This window comes from Ustilaginoidea virens, chromosome 4 (assembly GCF_000687475.1).
Source record: "Ustilaginoidea virens chromosome 4, complete sequence".
NCBI lineage: Eukaryota > Fungi > Ascomycota > Sordariomycetes > Hypocreales > Clavicipitaceae > Ustilaginoidea > Ustilaginoidea virens.
Window position 1 is genome coordinate 557037 of NC_057319.1, and position 17106 is coordinate 574142.

At 56.7% G+C, this 17106-nt stretch overlaps 4 protein-coding genes across 4 annotated transcripts; 2 read left to right on the forward strand and 2 right to left on the reverse strand.

The window, feature by feature from the left end:
- Positions 1-138: 138 nt before the first annotated feature.
- On the forward strand, positions 139-4572 carry UV8b_04676 (uncharacterized protein; the record flags this gene model as incomplete). The annotated part of the gene is made up of 6 exons (XM_043142174.1): positions 139-806; positions 869-1106; positions 1173-1198; positions 1285-1825; positions 1893-2007; positions 2087-4572. 6 exons carry the CDS (start codon positions 139-141, stop codon positions 4570-4572), a joined length of 4074 nt encoding a protein of 1357 aa, XP_042998108.1.
- A 623-nt stretch (positions 4573-5195) lies between these two features.
- Positions 5196-6988, reverse strand: UV8b_04677 (uncharacterized protein; the record flags this gene model as incomplete). The annotated part of the gene is made up of 2 exons (XM_043142175.1): positions 5196-5313; positions 5445-6988. The coding sequence occupies 2 exons, from the start codon at positions 6986-6988 to the stop codon at positions 5196-5198; spliced, it is 1662 nt and encodes a 553-aa protein (XP_042998109.1).
- A 6650-nt stretch (positions 6989-13638) lies between these two features.
- Positions 13639-15765, reverse strand: UV8b_04678 (uncharacterized protein; the record flags this gene model as incomplete). The annotated part of the gene is made up of 4 exons (XM_043142176.1): positions 13639-14397; positions 14487-14977; positions 15055-15482; positions 15563-15765. 4 exons carry the CDS (start codon positions 15763-15765, stop codon positions 13639-13641), a joined length of 1881 nt encoding a protein of 626 aa, XP_042998110.1.
- Positions 15766-16221: 456 nt separating this feature from the next.
- Positions 16222-17017, forward strand: UV8b_04679 (uncharacterized protein; the record flags this gene model as incomplete). The annotated part of the gene is made up of 2 exons (XM_043142177.1): positions 16222-16356; positions 16544-17017. The coding sequence occupies 2 exons, from the start codon at positions 16222-16224 to the stop codon at positions 17015-17017; spliced, it is 609 nt and encodes a 202-aa protein (XP_042998111.1).
- Positions 17018-17106: the final 89 nt, after the last annotated feature.

Consider the following 17106-nt stretch of genomic DNA (forward strand, 5'->3'; position numbering starts at 1 on the left):
GCGGAGGGACAACACTATCGATAAGAGGAGATCGAGGCCGACCCCACCATCTTTCGCACCGCCAGCCGTCGTTATCGCCAAGCAGGCGCTCCGTCTCCGTCAAATTATCGCTCACGAGCGGTATCGTCGCTTTCCATTATGCCTCACGAGACTCTTGTCGGCAGTTCTTGCTACACAGCTGTCAGCGCCCAAGAGCTCAAGGCTCGTGCCAACAAAACCAGTCACCCCAAGATCAAGCAGATCCGCGGGCAATGGGTCTACTACGTCGACCTGAAATCCCGCGATAAGACCATTGTCCAGCAGTTAAAAACTCTCCTTCAAGACGTTGATTCCGAGCCCCTCTTGGCTTCCGAGATCAACAGCAACTCAATTACCGTATACGTCACCCCTCGATACCTTTCGCCATGGAGCTCGCAGGCAACAAACATCGCCCATGTCTGTGGTCTAAAGGACCAGGTTCGACGCATTGAAAAAGGACGCCTGATCGTGGTCGAATTCGAAGACCCCTACGAAACGGGACAAGATGAGACTTTCCGACACGTCCTACACGATCGCATGACCGAGGTCTTCTCCTTCGAAAAACCTGAACCCCATGTCATGTTTGCTGACGGAGTTTCTGCACCTCTGGCCGTCGTTGATATATTTGCTCATGGCCAAGAACCACTCCAAGTCCTCCAGGCGTACAATAAAGAGAAAGGCCTCAATCTCGACGAGTCCGAGATAAATTATCTTGTTGATGTTTTTAGGAAGCTGGAAAGACCGCCCCATGATGTTGAGCTTTTCATGTTCGCCCAGGTGAATTCCGAGTAAGTCATGTAGATGGACTTCTGGTCCTAGGTTGCACAAAGCTAACAATGGTCGACTCGAGACACTGCCGCCACAAGGTCTTCAATGCTAGCTGGACCATTGACGGAGTCAAAAAGGACAAAAGTCTCTTCGAGATGATTCGCAACACACACAAGAAAACACCAGACTACACCGTTTCTGCATATAGTGACAACGCTGCGGTTCTTCAAGGCGAACCGGCCCATTTCTGGGCCCCTGACTATTCCACTGGGACTTGGACTCTGACTCCCGAGGTTGCCCATATTCTTGCCAAGGTCGAGGTAAATCTTATCGCATAATGGAGAGCTTTTCTGGCTCATGTTGGCTAACCTGTGCGGAATTCGCAGACTCATAATCATCCTACTGCAATATCGTAAGTCCCCACCACGATGCTCCCACTGCGTTCCTTGTAGTTGGGCATCGTCACGGCGCAATCTCGCCTAACATGATTTATCGCAGACCGTTTCCTGGTGCTGCCACTGGTTCGGGTGGCGAAATTCGCGACGAAGCTGCCGTCGGCCGTGGCTCCGTCACAAAGGGAGGTCTGGCTGGTTTTTGGGTTTCTGATCTTCTCATCCCAGACCACAAAGCTCCTTGGGAGAATGACATCGGTCGACCTGCCCACTACGCAAGCAGTCTCGACATCATGTTGGAGGCTCCAATCGGTAGCGCAAGGTTCAACAACGAATTTGGCCGTCCTTGCCTAACAGGTTGCTTCCGGACGCTACTCACCCCAGAGACTTGCAGTGAGGATGCCGAAGCCGAAACATCCTCATGGCGTGGATACCACAAGCCCATCATGCTGGCAGGTGGTGTCGGCAATGTTAGACCTTGCAACGCTTTGAAAGAAGAACGGCTTGTCCGTGAAGGTGCCCACGTCATTGTCCTTGGGGGTCCAGCCATGCTGATTGGCCTTGGTGGCGGTGCCGCTTCCAGCAATGCTTCGGGAGAAAGCAATGCGGATTTGGATTTCGACAGTGTTCAGCGCGGAAATCCCGAGGTGTGTGCCTTATTTTCCCTCTCTAGAGGGGCTCCTGTCAGCCCCTTTACTGACTTGTTCACTTTAGATGGAACGCCGTGCCCAAATGGTGATCAATACATGCACGGCTTTGGGAGACCAGAACCCGATTGCCATGATTCATGACGTAGGAGCCGGAGGTCTCTCTAATGCCCTCCCAGAGCGTAAGTCTCGACACAACTGCTATACGGTTTCATGTCCCCTCGGACAGCTTTTCAATGCTGATGCATCTGTTTTCGTTAGTGGTCAAGGACGCCGGTTATGGAGGGAATTTCGAACTGCGACAAGTTGAAAGCGCTGATCGAAGCATGAGTCCGCTGCAAATCTGGTGCAATGAAGCCCAAGAGCGTTACGTTCTCCTCATCAACCCTGAGAACATGAACCGATTTTCTAGCATCTGCCGCCGAGAACGATGTGGCTTCTCCGATGTCGGATGTGTTGCCACCAGGGATACTAGAGGGGATGCCAAGCTCATTCTGACGGATCGTGAGTCCAGGGAGTATCCTCGCCCAATCGATCTTCCCATGGACGCACTCTTTCCTCCCAAAAAACAACAGGAACGAGATGTCAGCTCCAAAAAGCCGAAACTGCTACCTTTTGATGCTCTTTGCAGTCTGCAAAGCACACTTGGCGGCGACATGGACAATGCCACTTTGTTCAAGAAGGCTGTCGAGCGGGTCTTTTCGATGCCAGCCGTTGGTTCAAAGTCCTTTTTGATCACCATCGGTGACAGAACTGTCGGTGGTCTTACCGCTCGAGATCAGTTTGTCGGCCCCTGGCAAATACCGGTGGCCGACGTGGCCGTTACGGCAGCTTCGTTCAGCATCGGCGGCAAGCAAAGGACCGGTGAGGCCATGGCTATGGGTGAGAAACCTACCCTAGCCCTGATCAACCCTGGCGCCTCTGCCAGAATGGCGGTTGCAGAAAGCTTGATGAACCTCGGAGCCGCAGATGTGATGGGAGACTTGCGCCGAGTGAAGCTCTCGGCCAACTGGATGGCTGCTGTGAACCACCCTGGCGAGGGCGCCGCTCTCTACGAAGCGGTGGAGGCTATCGGCATGGAAATGTGCCCTGAACTGGCCGTGAGCATCCCCGTCGGAAAGGATTCCACCTCGATGAAGACGGTTTGGAAAGACAAGGGTGCTGTCAAGAGCGTCACAGCTCCTGTGTCTGTGGCCATCTCCGCCTTTGCCGTCGTCGAGGATATACTGAGCACCTGGACCCCGCAACTTGCGCGGGTTGAAGATGTCGGCGAGTCAATTCTGCTGTTCGTTGACCTGGCAGAGGGCCGCAGGGCCATGGGAGGCTCTGCTCTGGCTCAGTCTCTTGGCGCCACTGGAGACGAGGCCCCCGACGTGAACAACTTCAGTCTCATCACCGACTATTTCGATGCCCTGTCGCAACTCCACAAGAGCGGTGTCGTCTTGGCATACCACGACCGCTCCGATGGCGGTTTGGTGACCACCATTGCCGAGATGATGTTTGCCGGTCGATGCGGCGTGGACATGATGATGGACGGCATTTCGAAGTCCGGCGGCATCGGCGACATGCTCGAGGCCCTGTTCAACGAGGAACTCGGCGCAGTTTTCCAGGTCAAGGCGTCGGACGAGATGAACTTCAAGAGATGCTTCGCCACCTGCGGCCCGCCGGCGGGTTTGATCCGCAAGTTTGGAGTGGTCAAGGCCAGCTCGAACCAGTCGTTGACGATCCGCCACAGCGCCGCGGTATTTGCAACCCTCGGTCGCGCCGAGATGCAGCAGTGGTGGTCCAAGACGTCTTACCAGATGCAACGCCTCAGAGACAACCCTGCCTGCGCCGATGCCGAGTATGCCGTCGTTTCCGACTCGTCCGATCCCGGCCTCTGCTATCGTTTGACGTTTTCACCCGCCGAGAACATCCTGCCCATTACTTCCTCCATCGCAGGATTCTTCGGCAAGACCCCCCGGGTCGCCGTTCTGCGCGAGCAAGGCGTCAACGGGTACGCCGAGCTGGCCTTTGCCTTCCGCGCCGCCGGGTTCGAGCCCGTCGACGTGCACATGACGGATGTTCTCGGCGGACGCTCCCTCGCCGACTTTACCGGCCTGGCTGCCCCGGGCGGCTTCTCGTACGGCGACGTGCTGGGCGCCGGCCAAGGCTGGGCCCGATCCGTCCTGATGCACGAAAGCACGCGCCGCGAGTTTGAGCAGTTCTTCCGCCGGCCCGACACCTTTGCCCTGGGCGTCTGCAACGGCTGCCAGTTCCTCACGCGCATCCGGCAGCTGATCCCCGGCACGGAGCACTGGCCGACGTTTGTCCACAACGAGAGCGCCCAGTTCGAAGCCCGGTACAGCATGGTGACGGTCCGCCAGGACGAGAGCCGGCCGTCCGTCTTCTTCCACGGCATGAACGGGTCCTCCCTGCCGGTCGTCGTGTCCCACGGCGAGGGTCGCGCGCGCTTCTCCTCGCCCAACGCCATGCAGGAGCTGTCCGACGCGGGCATGGTGCCCGTGCGGTACGTCGACAACAGGCTCGACGTGACGGAGCGGTATCCGTACAACCCCAACGGCAGCCCGGGCGGTGTCGCGGGGGTCTCGAGCAGGGACGGGCGGTTCGTCGCCATGATGCCTCATCCCGAGCGGACCATTGTCGCGGGAGTGAGCAGTTTCATGCCGCGGGATGCTGCTGAGCAGTGGGGTGAATACGGTCCATGGGTGAGAATATTCAAGAGTGCACGCAGATGGGTTGGTTGACAGGCATTCCTGTTGTTCTTCTCTTCTTTTCTTTTCTCATATTTTTCTTTTCTTTTTTTCCTTCTTCTTTTTATTTTCCTGCCTTGTCTTTTTCTTTTGTCGCTCGCGTCGGTAGCCGTGATTTTTTAAAACAACATGCTCAAGCCTTGGGGACCCGTACAGTCACCCATGAACAATCTGCATCACGTTTTCCGCGCCGCAGAGACACATTTACACGATGGCAGTAGCGGTGCACCATTTGCGAACAAATTGACCCTCCGGTGTCAATCGGGAAGTAGGCACCACCCAACGACACGGGGTAGACGGCTGGGCGTTTCGAGGCCATGCCATGACGAGCAACCCCCGTCCCACAGCCACGCAGGTACGTTGCGCGTGCCTGGACGGCAATCCCGGGGTGATCTACTCTGTACACACAAGCAAGCTAGAAGGCAGGTGTCGACAATGTCCTATTCAAGATGTTCTGCGTCATGAGAAAACATCCTCGACCTAGCTGTTCTGTCCAAACGCAGAGTAGGGGCGACTGAGAAAGCCGACAGACGTGCCACAATCAAGATGTTCCGTATTATGATGAAATGGCCACGGCGTAGGTGTTCTCCCCAAAGACCTCGTGCAACCCGTCGCGTTCAAAGCGCCGGCCCGTTCCAGGATTCTCGTTTTAGCCTGACGTACCAGGCTTGTTTGTGCGGAAACGATACTTGCTTCTCCTTGGCGAAGCCGCACGCATCGAGGTGCTTCATGACCCTGTGGGATTGTCAATGAAGAAGACGCAGAGCAAAGCAAATCAAAGGTAAAATAAAAAAAAAAAAAAGGGAAAAAGGGGGGAAAAAAGAAAAGGAAAAGGTAGAGCAGAAGGGGAAAGACCCGGAGCGCACCTCTTGTTGTCGATTCTGGGCTCTAGGCACACATTCATTGTGCGCGAGTCGCACGTCAAGCACCAGTGGACCAAGCTCGTCAACCAGGCGGCGACTCGGCCCCTAGACCACTCCTCTCCTACCATGATGTGTATGCCGCGGTCCCAGTCACCGACCTCGCTGCCCACGTGGCGCCCAAGCGCGTCTTCCTTGACCCAGTACAGCTCAAAGTACCCAAAGGGAACGCCGTCCCAGAGTCCGACCACGGGGAACGAGTGCTTCGAGCGCAGAGCCGACTCGAGAAAATCCGGAGCGCATGTGCCCCAAAACTCCTTGACGCGGGGGTTCTCGAACCAGGACTGCACCAGGTCCTTGTCGCACATGTTGCACAGGTGAGCCTGTTCGGGGGGTTTGGGCCCGACTGGGCCGAGATAGGGAACGGGCTGGGCGGAGCAAGATGCCACCCGGAAGGACAGATACTGTCCCAAGCTGTCTATGTAGCGCGTGTAGAAAACCTCGCCCATCCTCGGCGGCTTGGGCCGAAGCGGGTGTCGGATGCCGTCGGAGAAGACGTATTGCAGGGGGGGTGCAGGGTAAAAAGTTGGCAGGTGAGAGGCGGAAAAGTATGGCCCGATGGGAAAGCTCGGCGCGGTGGCGACTGCTGTCGGCATTGGGGCGCCAGGGACGTCGGCTGCCAGTTGGCCGCCTGAGGGCGTCAATGCGCCGCTACTGCTGAGCTGATGTCGGTGTTCTAGGCGGAAGGCGTCTTCTCTCGGCGACGCTGGGCGGCTGCTTATGGGAGACGCGGGAGTGGAGTGTAGTCCGGGTGCCAGTGACTTTCCGATAGGTTGCAGGGTGAATAGAAACAGGTTTCCGGGACTCTGCCAGAACATCCTCTTGGAGGTAAACATGGTGGCCCATTCGTCGCCATTGTCGTCGACGGCGGTCCCGACGGACGTGTCTTCCGAGGCAATCAACCCCATGCGCTCCAGCTTGGGGATAAGGTTCCTTCCCCGGAGCACGCCGTCCCTCTTGATGCGGATCGTCCACTCCCCCAACGGCTTGGCGCCAGCAGGCGTGTTTTTCGAGGCAGCAGTCTCCAGGCTGTGGTCGGGCTCCGGTTGATGAAAGTACCAGTAGAGAGTGATCCACAGCATCATGGCAATCTCGCGCGTGGGACTGACGGCAGGCTTACACTCGGAGTTGGAAGGCAACGAGATGGACGAGATGAAGAGGCTGTCGTTGTGGAGAGTAGGCGTGCGAAACGGCTTGGTGCGCCGCTTGGGTTTCGGCACCGCGCTGCCGTGCTGATTCGTCACGACGGCGTCCTTGTCGGGAGTTCCGTCTTGGCTGCTGCTGCCGCCGCTGCCGCCGCTGCCGCCGTCGACGGGGCCGTGGCCGTCCAGGTCGACTCTTTCCTCTTCGGTATGGAGCACCGTCATCCAGCCCACGGGATACGGATGTAGCGGGCTGTTGTGTTCGAGGCTTCGGAAGCCCATGCCCCCAAAGACGGGAGCGACGGAGAACTTCTTGCCATCCGGCAGGTGGAGGGTTTGATGCGCCATGCCAGGGACAATGGGGGATGCTTGAGTTGGACTTGTTGTGAAGCTTCGACCCGACCAGCAGCAACTCCTCGACCAAACTCGCACGAGATGCGGGGCAGGCAATCGGACAACTAACTGACCGCCAAACTGGTGGGGTGGGGGATGGTGTGCACCACCTGGCACGAGAATGTTGGGCCGATATCAGATTGACTTTTGCATGACGAGTCAACGGTGGAATAATAGAGCACCAACGCCCTCCTCGGCGCTGCCCTAGGCCCTCGCAGCTGTGCGGAAGCTATCAATGTCTTTTTTTGTCGCGGCCGGGAAACAAGGGCTGCTCGAGATGGAAGGCCCCGCGGCCCCATTGCCCTAGCAGGCTGCCGTGCCGTGCCGCATCGAGGCCTACCGAGATGGCTGTTGGCGGAAACGATCGAACCACGTTACTCCGTACATGCGCTTTTTTAAAAACAGCATGACAAGCATGACAAAGTCTGGTCAAGTTATTGGACAGTAGATGGGAAATCATGTCCACCATCGGGGCGCAGTGCTGTGCAACGGTGGGTCTACAGACTCAAGGGCAGTGTCCACAGTGTCTGGTCTACAGTGTACCCAGTGTCTGCACCGTGGCGCAAATTCACGGCAAGTTCGGAAGGCGGAAGGCGCAAGGCGGAAGGCGAAGGCGGAAGGCGAAGGCGGAAGGTGGAGCGTCAATCAATAGCATCAGCCCACGCCTCCTTCCTTCCTACCTTTCTCGTGGGCGGGGCCGTGCGACCCTATCCCACCAGACCGTGGCAAAAGGGGCCCTGGTCCGTGCTGCTTGGCACCAGACTTTACTCGGTAGCATTGTCGTGGTTGAGGTTCGAGTCGGCCGCAAAGCAAGGGGTTGGGCGTGTCGTGATAATCATATTCATGGCATACAATAAGGCGGCGTCATTTGCACCATGTCATAGTCATGGTATTATATCAACTGAGCAACCTCGACGGGATTTGCTGCAACGGCCAAGGGATACCTGGGTCACGAGGCTTGTGCGCACTAGGCCAAGGTAACAGCGGCATACCGGATAGACAGGGATAATACGGTTTACAGTTTACAGTTTACAGACATTCATTAGAGTCTAATATACGTTCGTAATACGTAAGCTGGAGTAGCATTTCATTTTCCTCCTTCCTCTTTTATGCACATGTGGTATCTTTCAGTCGACTTCAAATCTGACGAGAATTAAAAAAGAAAAAATTGCTTATTTATTGTCATCTTGGATTTCCTCAGGTATGTACTTTCTACAAGTTCCAAAGTCGCAGTACTAATCCTATGTAGAATGCGGTTTAATATCTTCATTCTTGCTTCATTTTTCGAAACCATGGTTTTAGCAGATCATTTCGCATTCTGTCGAGACCCTGACAAGCAAAATGCTATTTGCATGACTGATTCCGATCCGAATCTTCCGTGCTATACTGCAACATGTACTGGTAGTGGATCAACCCGGAAATGCAGCTGCCCTCGTGGCCTTTCTGTTCACTGTGGTCAAAATTGCCCATAAAAAACTGGCTGTTACGGCACGGAATAGACCAGGTCCTGGTGTTGTGAGTGGTCTAAGGAAGGTTGTAGAAGACTGCCTGTAAAGAAAAGGTCTGATGTATATGAGGTGAATCGGTCGACTTTTGCTCCATGTACGGGGCGAGAAACCCGATCTTGTATTGCTGCAAGTGGTGCCAATATGAGGCCATAGGCCCCTTCTTACGACCTAGCCAAAACCACATACAAATGCCTGCGCTATTTCACCTTGTAACACTTGGTGTGAAGAGGTGTCAAAAGATGCATGTGTCTACTGACAAAGTTGGGCAAGAAGAGCTAGTCCCATGAGGGCTCCTTGCCTAAGCCTATTCATGAGCCCTTATAGTGGCCGTCTACGAGCCCCAGGACAATGTCAATGGCTTTTCGCCGTCGATTCAGTCGCGCCAGGCCTGCCAAACAATCAAAAGTGCGACCAACAGAGTCAGCCAGCGTACAAAGTTCGATGCGCACTGCAGTAGCTGGAGCGCGTTCCCCTTCGCAATTGATTGAAGAGACTACTCCGGCGTTTCAGCCTAGGAGCATTTGGCAGAGGGTGAAATTTGTTACAACGACCAAGGAGGCGTGCCTAGGCCGCGCATGTGTACATTGCACTGTTAGATTGATAAAACAAAGATACATTAATTGGTAGCCAACTAGGAAGGAAGGAAGGCAAAGGGGCTGGGGGTTGCAGATTCAGGGGATACAACAATATCAGGCCGAAGGAACTGAGCATCAGCACCCGTCCCGGGCCATCCTTGTCCGCCTGCCATGCCGCGCAGGACGGAAGTGACCAGAGGCGGCACGATTCCAAAAGGTCGTTGCGGCCCCGCTCAGCATGGACATTGCGGATCGCACTCCCTCGCTCTTGCATCGTGCGTCGTTGGCTGCGTCAGCATGGCTGGAGCGGCCGTCCCAGGTGCGGGCCCTGCTCGTCCGTGTCCATGCCCGTTCCCGTGTCCGCGTCATTTGCGGCCGTTTTTGGCGTCTTTGGGGCCCGATGGACGGATTGCGTACGGTCTGGCTGCGAAGGTGGGAGAAAAGGCACCAGCCTGCCGTCTGGCAAACCAGCAAAAAAGAAAAGGCGGGACGGGGCGGGACTCCAGGTGGAAGAAATACGTGCTCTTGATAACTTTACACTCTTAGGAATAAGTATATCTATACAAGAACTAGCTTAATACATATAATGGCATAAAATCCTGCAGGACAGCGGCCACTTGCCTCACGGCTACCGCTACAGCACCACGACGTCCAAAGCGAAACACGCTGCCGCTTGCACGGGGCGCCATTGACATTTATAGTATAACGGATTCATCGACTCGGCCGATCACGTTCCCTTATTCCTCGGTTATGTGCTGGCCCGCTGATTTGCAATAAGATCTGCAGTGAATTTCGTATTCGTCAGGGCAGGAACATCTCTGCCACCCCCTGGAAACAACACAAGTCGCTTTGAAGCACTGACGCCTGGCCAAATTAACACAGACAACACCGCTGCGATGGAATCTATTGTGCCGACAACTTATAATATGTGTCGCTGAAGCCATAATGCCCAGAGATAGCACAAGAAGAACAGTAGGTGGGTGCATTCTATATCAATGTTAATACTTTGTTCGCGACTTGTAACGAAATACATACTTGGTTTATGTTCTTACTGGTACTAAATCTTGAGTTGATGGAATTGATTTACACGTTTATGGAGAGAAGAAGAGGTAAGGGAAAAGAAGCATAGATTGTAGATTCAAGCAACTTTTATAGTTGAAAACCCCATGTACTATGTGTGGTTGTATTGTTATTTAGAAGCCCATGCTGGAGACTCGGGATACTTCCACATCTTGTATCATTAAGTTAAGGCTGCGCCTGTATCTAGCATCTGTCAGGTGGAGAAAGGTGACGCTGGCTGCTGCATAAAAAACGGAGGCCAAGGGGCAATAGAAGTAGTAATAGAGAAGTAAACTTTGCTTGAAAGAACCAACTTACCTACTTGCTCCTTTGGCCACCCGGGCTTCAAAGTATCATTTGAAACCGTGAAGAGTTTAATCGCGCAGCTCGGGGGGGGGGGAGACAGCCGGACCGCCTTTTTTTCTTTTCCACAGTCGGCTCGTTGGAAAACCTGGGGCGTGCTGCTGGCCGACCCGGGTATGGCTAGGCCTACACGTTCCTCGTTGGCTTACGATGGGGGGAAGAATGGCATGGTTTGCCGTTCATGTGGGCTGGGCTGGGTTGATGATGGGCGTCGCCGCCGGCATTGTTTAGAGCATACGCCTGGACCATGAGGATCAAGCCGAGCGACACGCAGAGCCCGGGGATAGAGGTTAGAGAAACAAGTTGCAGAGGGAGGGGCGCGATGCCCGGGCTTCTTTTGAAACAGGATGGATACGACGCCGATGACAAGACATGCCACGGTCCTTGATGCTTTTTTCCTGTCCTCTAGCAACGACACCCAGCTCTTGGTTTTTCTCCCTTTATCCCACGATCTAACGGTCGACCCCTGGCAAAGCATACTGGGACCCGACCGTCTTACGATGTGCTCCAGGCCAATCTCGAGACGGGCTGGGAAACGGACAGGAAGAGACGCAATACTCATGGGACGCCGATTTCCCCCCCCCCCCCCCCCCCCCGGATGTGTTTGCCGAGATCGAGATTCGTCGGCTAAAACTTGCAACAGTCCGGTTCTTGAAAACAGTGCTTCAGTTACCTTTTTGGAAGCAAGTCTTTTACTCGGAGCGTGAAACGAACGCGCCGCGAAGCACTCCGGCACAGGCTCCGTTACGTGCTCCGGACCCAAGTCATTAGCGAAGTATAGGTCAGGAAGGGGTCCGTACTTGGCCATTCTCGATGATTCCTATCAAAGGTCCTGCGGGCTCGTACCTACCAGATTTCACACTTGAAGCATCGGCCAACCCAGCCTTCGAAGCCGAGCCGATAAGGTTGGTCGGAGGGCTGGAATGGCTGGCAAGACGGAGAGTTTTTGGCCGCGAAACAGCGGGGAGTGACAGCACGCCCGGGCTTCACGAGTCCAGCTGCAGCCCGCGGACGCGAGATGGAGAAACTTCTGAAACTGGCCAATGTAGCCTTGTTGAGTCTCACTGCCCCTGGGACCTATGGGACGACATTGCCCGGTCCAGGTGCAGAGGGCAGCGGCAGCTTGCAAGCTGGCTAAGCTTGTTTCTGGTCCACGTTTCATCTTGCCTTTCTGGCGAGGCTATATGCACTTGGGTTCGAGACGGAATGGGTCTCGCACCGGACTTGCTGGGGTAGCGCAGGGAATCTTGAAACTGTAGAGACGCAAGTTGGTCGCATTGCGCCAAGCTCCATCCTCTCGCCGGTGTGCCACGTTGCCTATTCCGCAAGTCCGAGACACGGCACGGCATAGCACAGCTGGGAGCTGCAGCAACAGTCTATCGACGACTTTGCTCACCGCGGGTTTTTGTGACCGTGGACCCGGTACCTAAGCAATCTCGTCCCTCTTCTCCTACATGAAATTCGTGACACTTGTAATGAATATTGAAAATCTGCTCTCCACCCCGGTGGAGGAGCGAGCACGCCATCCTGACCATTCTCCCAGCAAAGCCTTTTGATTGTCGCCTCGCCCTTTTACCTATTCTACCACTTCAAGTCTCCGGTTTACGATTTTGGAAGCTTGCGTCTGTGGGCAAAATATGCAGGTCGAATCCCCGAGCCAGTAGCATCATGAGGGAAGAAAGAGATATATGTTGATATATATTGATATACATTGATGTGCATACATGATGATTCGAGCGTGCTTTCTGGACGCCAGCCTACCCTAACCAGGTTCTTCCTTCGTTTGTAGGGTGCTATTGCTCGCATCCCAATTGTTAACCCAGGATTGACCGGTCGAGGAAGAGGGAAGTAATGCCCAACTTCCTCCGGGGCTGCCTTGAGCGAGGAGAGGGTGAAATGATTGGCGTGGCATCCGCATGCAAGCAAGTCTTCCGACCTTGTCTCTCATCAATTCGTTCCGGAGCTTGCTGACCCTGAAAACAGCGCCACGTCAACCGTTTCCAAGGCTCTTGGCAATGCGTCTTTGAGCGTTAAAGCGGGCCAAATTGTCGCCGTAGTTGGACGAACTGGCAGGTGAGTTTGAAGAGCCTTCAGGGAGTGGTAAAATAGCTTGGGAGGAAGGGTGCGGTGGTGACCAATACTCTGGTGTTTAGGGGAAAGAGCTTGCTCTCTGCTTTTAACCCTTTTGAATTTCTTGGATTATACCGGCACCATCAGGATTGATGGAGTAGACCTGTGCGATATCCCGCGACAGGAGCTCAGGTCCCTCATAACAACTATTCCCCAAGACCTCATTGAACTTCCTGGCACAGTCCGTCACAATTTCCGACCGGCCGCCAGGTCAAGACCAAGCGACCCAGCCGACAATGCAGCCCTGCAGGAAGCGCTGGAGAAGGTAGGGACTGTGGGATTGTATTGAAGCACATGGCGGTGTCGACGCACCTCTGGCCACCATGGGGTTTTCCCAAGGTCAGCAGCAGCTCCTTGCCTCGAGCCGTGACGCTCGAAAAGCGAGTGAAGAGATGGAATTTTCTAGAGGCGTATCGAGGTAGGCAAGTGGTGTCGACCCAGAAACAAAGAGTTGTTGAGACCTGACAAGTCACTTCAGGCTTGCACGTTGTCCTCTAAACGATCCAAATGTCAATGGCATCATTGTCAGGCACCTATTCGTCCTGAGCATCCGCGGCGGGGGGACACCCTCGACGGCAAAGGCAAGTGAAGTGAGAGCGGCGAGGAAAGTGGGAAGACGGGTCTTTGTATCTTTAGACGACAGCTTCGTTTCTCGGGTCATGCAACGTGCTGCGTACATGGCTTTCTTACGGCAGTTTTTTTTTTACGGCAGTCTTTTTCTTTTTTTACAGATGGAATCCAGGCGGGGGTTTGGATACCCTCGAGATGGGACACGCACAATGCACGGTAGTAAATGAAAGGAGATCACGGGCAGGAGATCTGGGTGTCGCAGCTCCGTGGCGCGTCAGTCACTGCACGTATGGCGCCGTTTTGTAATTTCTCTTTAGTGGAAATTCCCCCCTTTTATTTCATTTTTTTTTGTTTTGCCACTATCTGCATTCAAGCCTATATACGCCCGCCAGACGCTACGTTACAAGGCAAGGAAGTATGACAGCATGGCTTGGTATTTGGGGGTCCCCAGTCCCGTGACGGGGTCCCAACCCTTGACGGCCGAAAAGCCCGAGTTGCCACAGGCGCTCGGGTATCTGGAGCCGAAAGCTCCTCCGAGGCTCTGGTCGCCGACGGTGACGTCGTTGAACAGGTTCAGCTTTTGGTCGCTGGCGGCGTACAGGGCCGGGTTGGCGAAGCCAATGGGGCCCTTGCCAACGTTCAAGCGCTCCTCGTTGATGCGGTTGAAGATGGCGGCCACGATGGGGGCGGACATGGAGGTGCCGCCGATGAGGCCGACCTTGCCGCCGAGGACGACGACGCCGTTGTCGCCCGCGGCGGAGATGTCGGGGTAGGCGCGGCCGTTGCGGTTGTAGACGCCCTTGTTCTCGGGGATGACGCCGCCGGTGGTGATGTAGGCCAGGTAGTTGGGGTTGTGCCTCAGGAGGTAGTTGCCCACGGCGTTGGACTGCCACGAGGGCTTGTCAAAGACGTTGCTGAAGCCGCCGCCGGAGGAGAAGCGGGTGGTGGCGACCTCGGGGTCGCCGACCTTGGCGCCGGGCGGGAGCATGGTGGAGCCGACAGAGGTGACGTAGGGACATCCCGAGGCGTCGTCGGGGACGAAGATGTCGTGGTGAGGGCCCAGGCAGTACCCGCTGGGGTTGGCGACGCCGTCGTCGCCGCTGGCGAAGACGACCGAGATGCCCTGCAGGCCGAGCTTCATGAACTCGTTGCATTGGCGCTGCCCTGTGGTCAGCACGGCTGTTGCCAGGAGAAGAAGAAGATGATGATGATGGTGGTGGCGATGAATCAATGCGGAATGTGACCAACCTGGAGGACAGCAGCGGACGAGAGGTACTCGGGCCCGCCGTAGGAGACGGAAATGACGCTGGTGGGCGCAAAGGTGCCGCACATCTCGTTGGGGTCCAGGTCCGGGTTGTTCTGGCAAAAGTCGTCGTCGATGGCGCCCAGCAGAGCGAGGAAGATGTCGTTGTCGCTGCGCACCTGGAAGAGCGTGGTGGTCTGGGGGTAGATGATGGGGATGGCCATCTGGAAATCCAGGTCCGACTCCCCGCCCGCTTGGTCCTGGCTGGTGGGCGCGACGGCGCCGTTGATGAGGTCCAGCTGGGGCCCCGTGCCCTTGGGGATGTTGGGGGCGAAGAGTCTGTAAAAGGCGTCGAGGTCTTCCTGCGAGTAGATGTCTTCCAGGGACTCGAAGATGCCCATGGGGTTGGTGTTGTTGGAGAGGGTGCCGTCTGGGATGTTGTACATGGCCTTGATGCACTGGGGTGTGACGTATTGGGCGCAGTTGGCCGTGCCATCTACGAGTTGCCACGGTCAGCAGCAGCAGCAGCAGCAGCAGCAGCAGCAGCAGAAGCAGAAGCAGCAGCAGACTTACTAATCCCCGACTGCAGCTTGCGGATCTGGTCCTGCGAGAGCGGTCGCAGGGGCTCCTTGACCGCCGCGACGGACGCCTTCTTGGCCCGCTTGGGGTGCTTGATGAAGGTGGTGCCGGGCAGGATGAAGTCGACAAAGGGGGCCACGTCGGCGGGCAGCTTGTACTGCTCGGTGCCGACGTGCTCGTCCCTGGAGCGCAGGTTCTCGTACACGTGGTAGTCGGCCTTGACGAGCTGCTGCAGCTTGTCGACGGTGGTGGCGAAGCTCAGCCAGGCCTTGCTCTTGGAAAGGTAGATCTTGTTGGCGGGCACGCCAGCCTTGACCAGCCAGCCCTTGACCGCGTCAATGGTCTTTTGCGCCGGGGCGAACAGCGCGGCCACCTCGTCGGCCTTGTAGTGCTTGCCGTACTTGGGCGAGCCCGGCTGCGAGCTGCAACACACGATTTGGTTTTAGTTTGACCTGTAATTTGCACCCCCCCATGGGGAGAGGGGGGGGGGGGTTGTGCTTACACGTCGAGAATCAGGTCCATCCCCTTGTCCAGGTTGGTCTGCTTGAGGGCGATCCTGACGGGGACGACGGTGGCGCCATCGACGGGCTCGCGCTTCTCCCACGCCGGAGCGGTGTGCAGGCCGCGCTTCTCGTGGACGACGTGCGACGAGGACGGCAGCGCGAGGCCGCTGGCCGCGAGGGCGAGCAAGACAAACTTCTTCATGCTGGCAAGGGAGAGAGGGCGAGGGCGAGGGCGAGGGCGAGGGCGACAATGTCAGGAGCGTGTCCTGTCCTTGAGCAGCGCGGGCCTCCTGGACAGGCCGACCCTGCCCGAGCTTTATATACACACACACGTCTTGGAAAGACGAGAGGAGGGGGGGGGGGGGAGGCCGGGACCTCTTCTGGCGACTAGAGGGGGAATTATGCCGTAATTCCAGCTCGCGTTGCGGCGTACACGCGCAGCTGCCCGATTTGGTCTCCAGCGCCGCGCGCCCGCCATGCCAGGGCAGGCGTTCAAAGGTGCTCCCCGGCCGTCTCGGGCTGGAGGGGGGAGGGGGGGGGCTGCGCCAAAAGCAACTGCCGCATTGGGCACGCGGGCGGGGGACGGAGCCCCCGGGGGCGATCGACGCGCAGGGTCCGGGTGGCGCCGGCGAGGTTCGCCCCGCTGGGGGCCGGCCGAATGAGGAAGGTTCTTCCTCGGGCCGGAGGGCTCGCACGTACTTCTGGCAGCTTGTCAGGCCGGCTAGACGGCAACAAACGTGCCGTCTTGGCGCCAACGCCTGCTGCTGTTGCCGCTTGTCCTTGCAAGGGTCTGGTGCCAAGGGCAGGTTAGCGGGCGGGGAAGGGAGGGGTTCCGGGTTCCGTGGTCCGTGGTCCGTGGTCCGGTACCCGTCGGGACCTGGCTACTTGGCCTGCAGGCCACCGATGGGTTGAGCCGCAGGTACAAGTGACCCCAGTCGTCCAAAGGCGTGGGTGGGGACTTGTAAGCTCGCAACTTGCAGCTCGTAGCTTTGCAGCCCGCCGGAACTCTTGTCGTATGCATGAAATGCATCAACAGAGGAGCAACAGCAGGTTCGTCCGTTGTTCCAGACCGGCTCGTGGGCTCCTTCGTCGTTTTCCCCCGCCCAGATCGGCATGGTAGGGCTCCTTTGCGGCGCGCGGCGCCTTTGCTCGTCAACGCCACGGTAAGCGGGCCCGTCGTCTTTTCACCTCGCCCAGGACCTCGACCAGGACCTCGACCAGGACCGGGCGGGTTGCCCTCAGCCGAGGCAGCAGTTCTCTCCAAAACACGCGGGCCAATCCTGTCAATCTTTTGGGGGCCGTGGGTCAGTTTGTTCTCACCGCCTTTGGCCCCGACTAGCTCTGGCAACCAGGACCCAGATTCCTCGTCGACACCGAGACCTTTCCTTTGGGCAAGTCGGCTCCACGAAGGCCGGGGTGGCGAGTCCGGCTCGCCAGACGTAGCACTGAGCTGACATGACCGCCGTCACGGGTGGTTGCGAGCAACACTGGTTGTGGCCCTGCCATGTCACGCTTCCATTCCATCGGATCTGTCCGTATCACC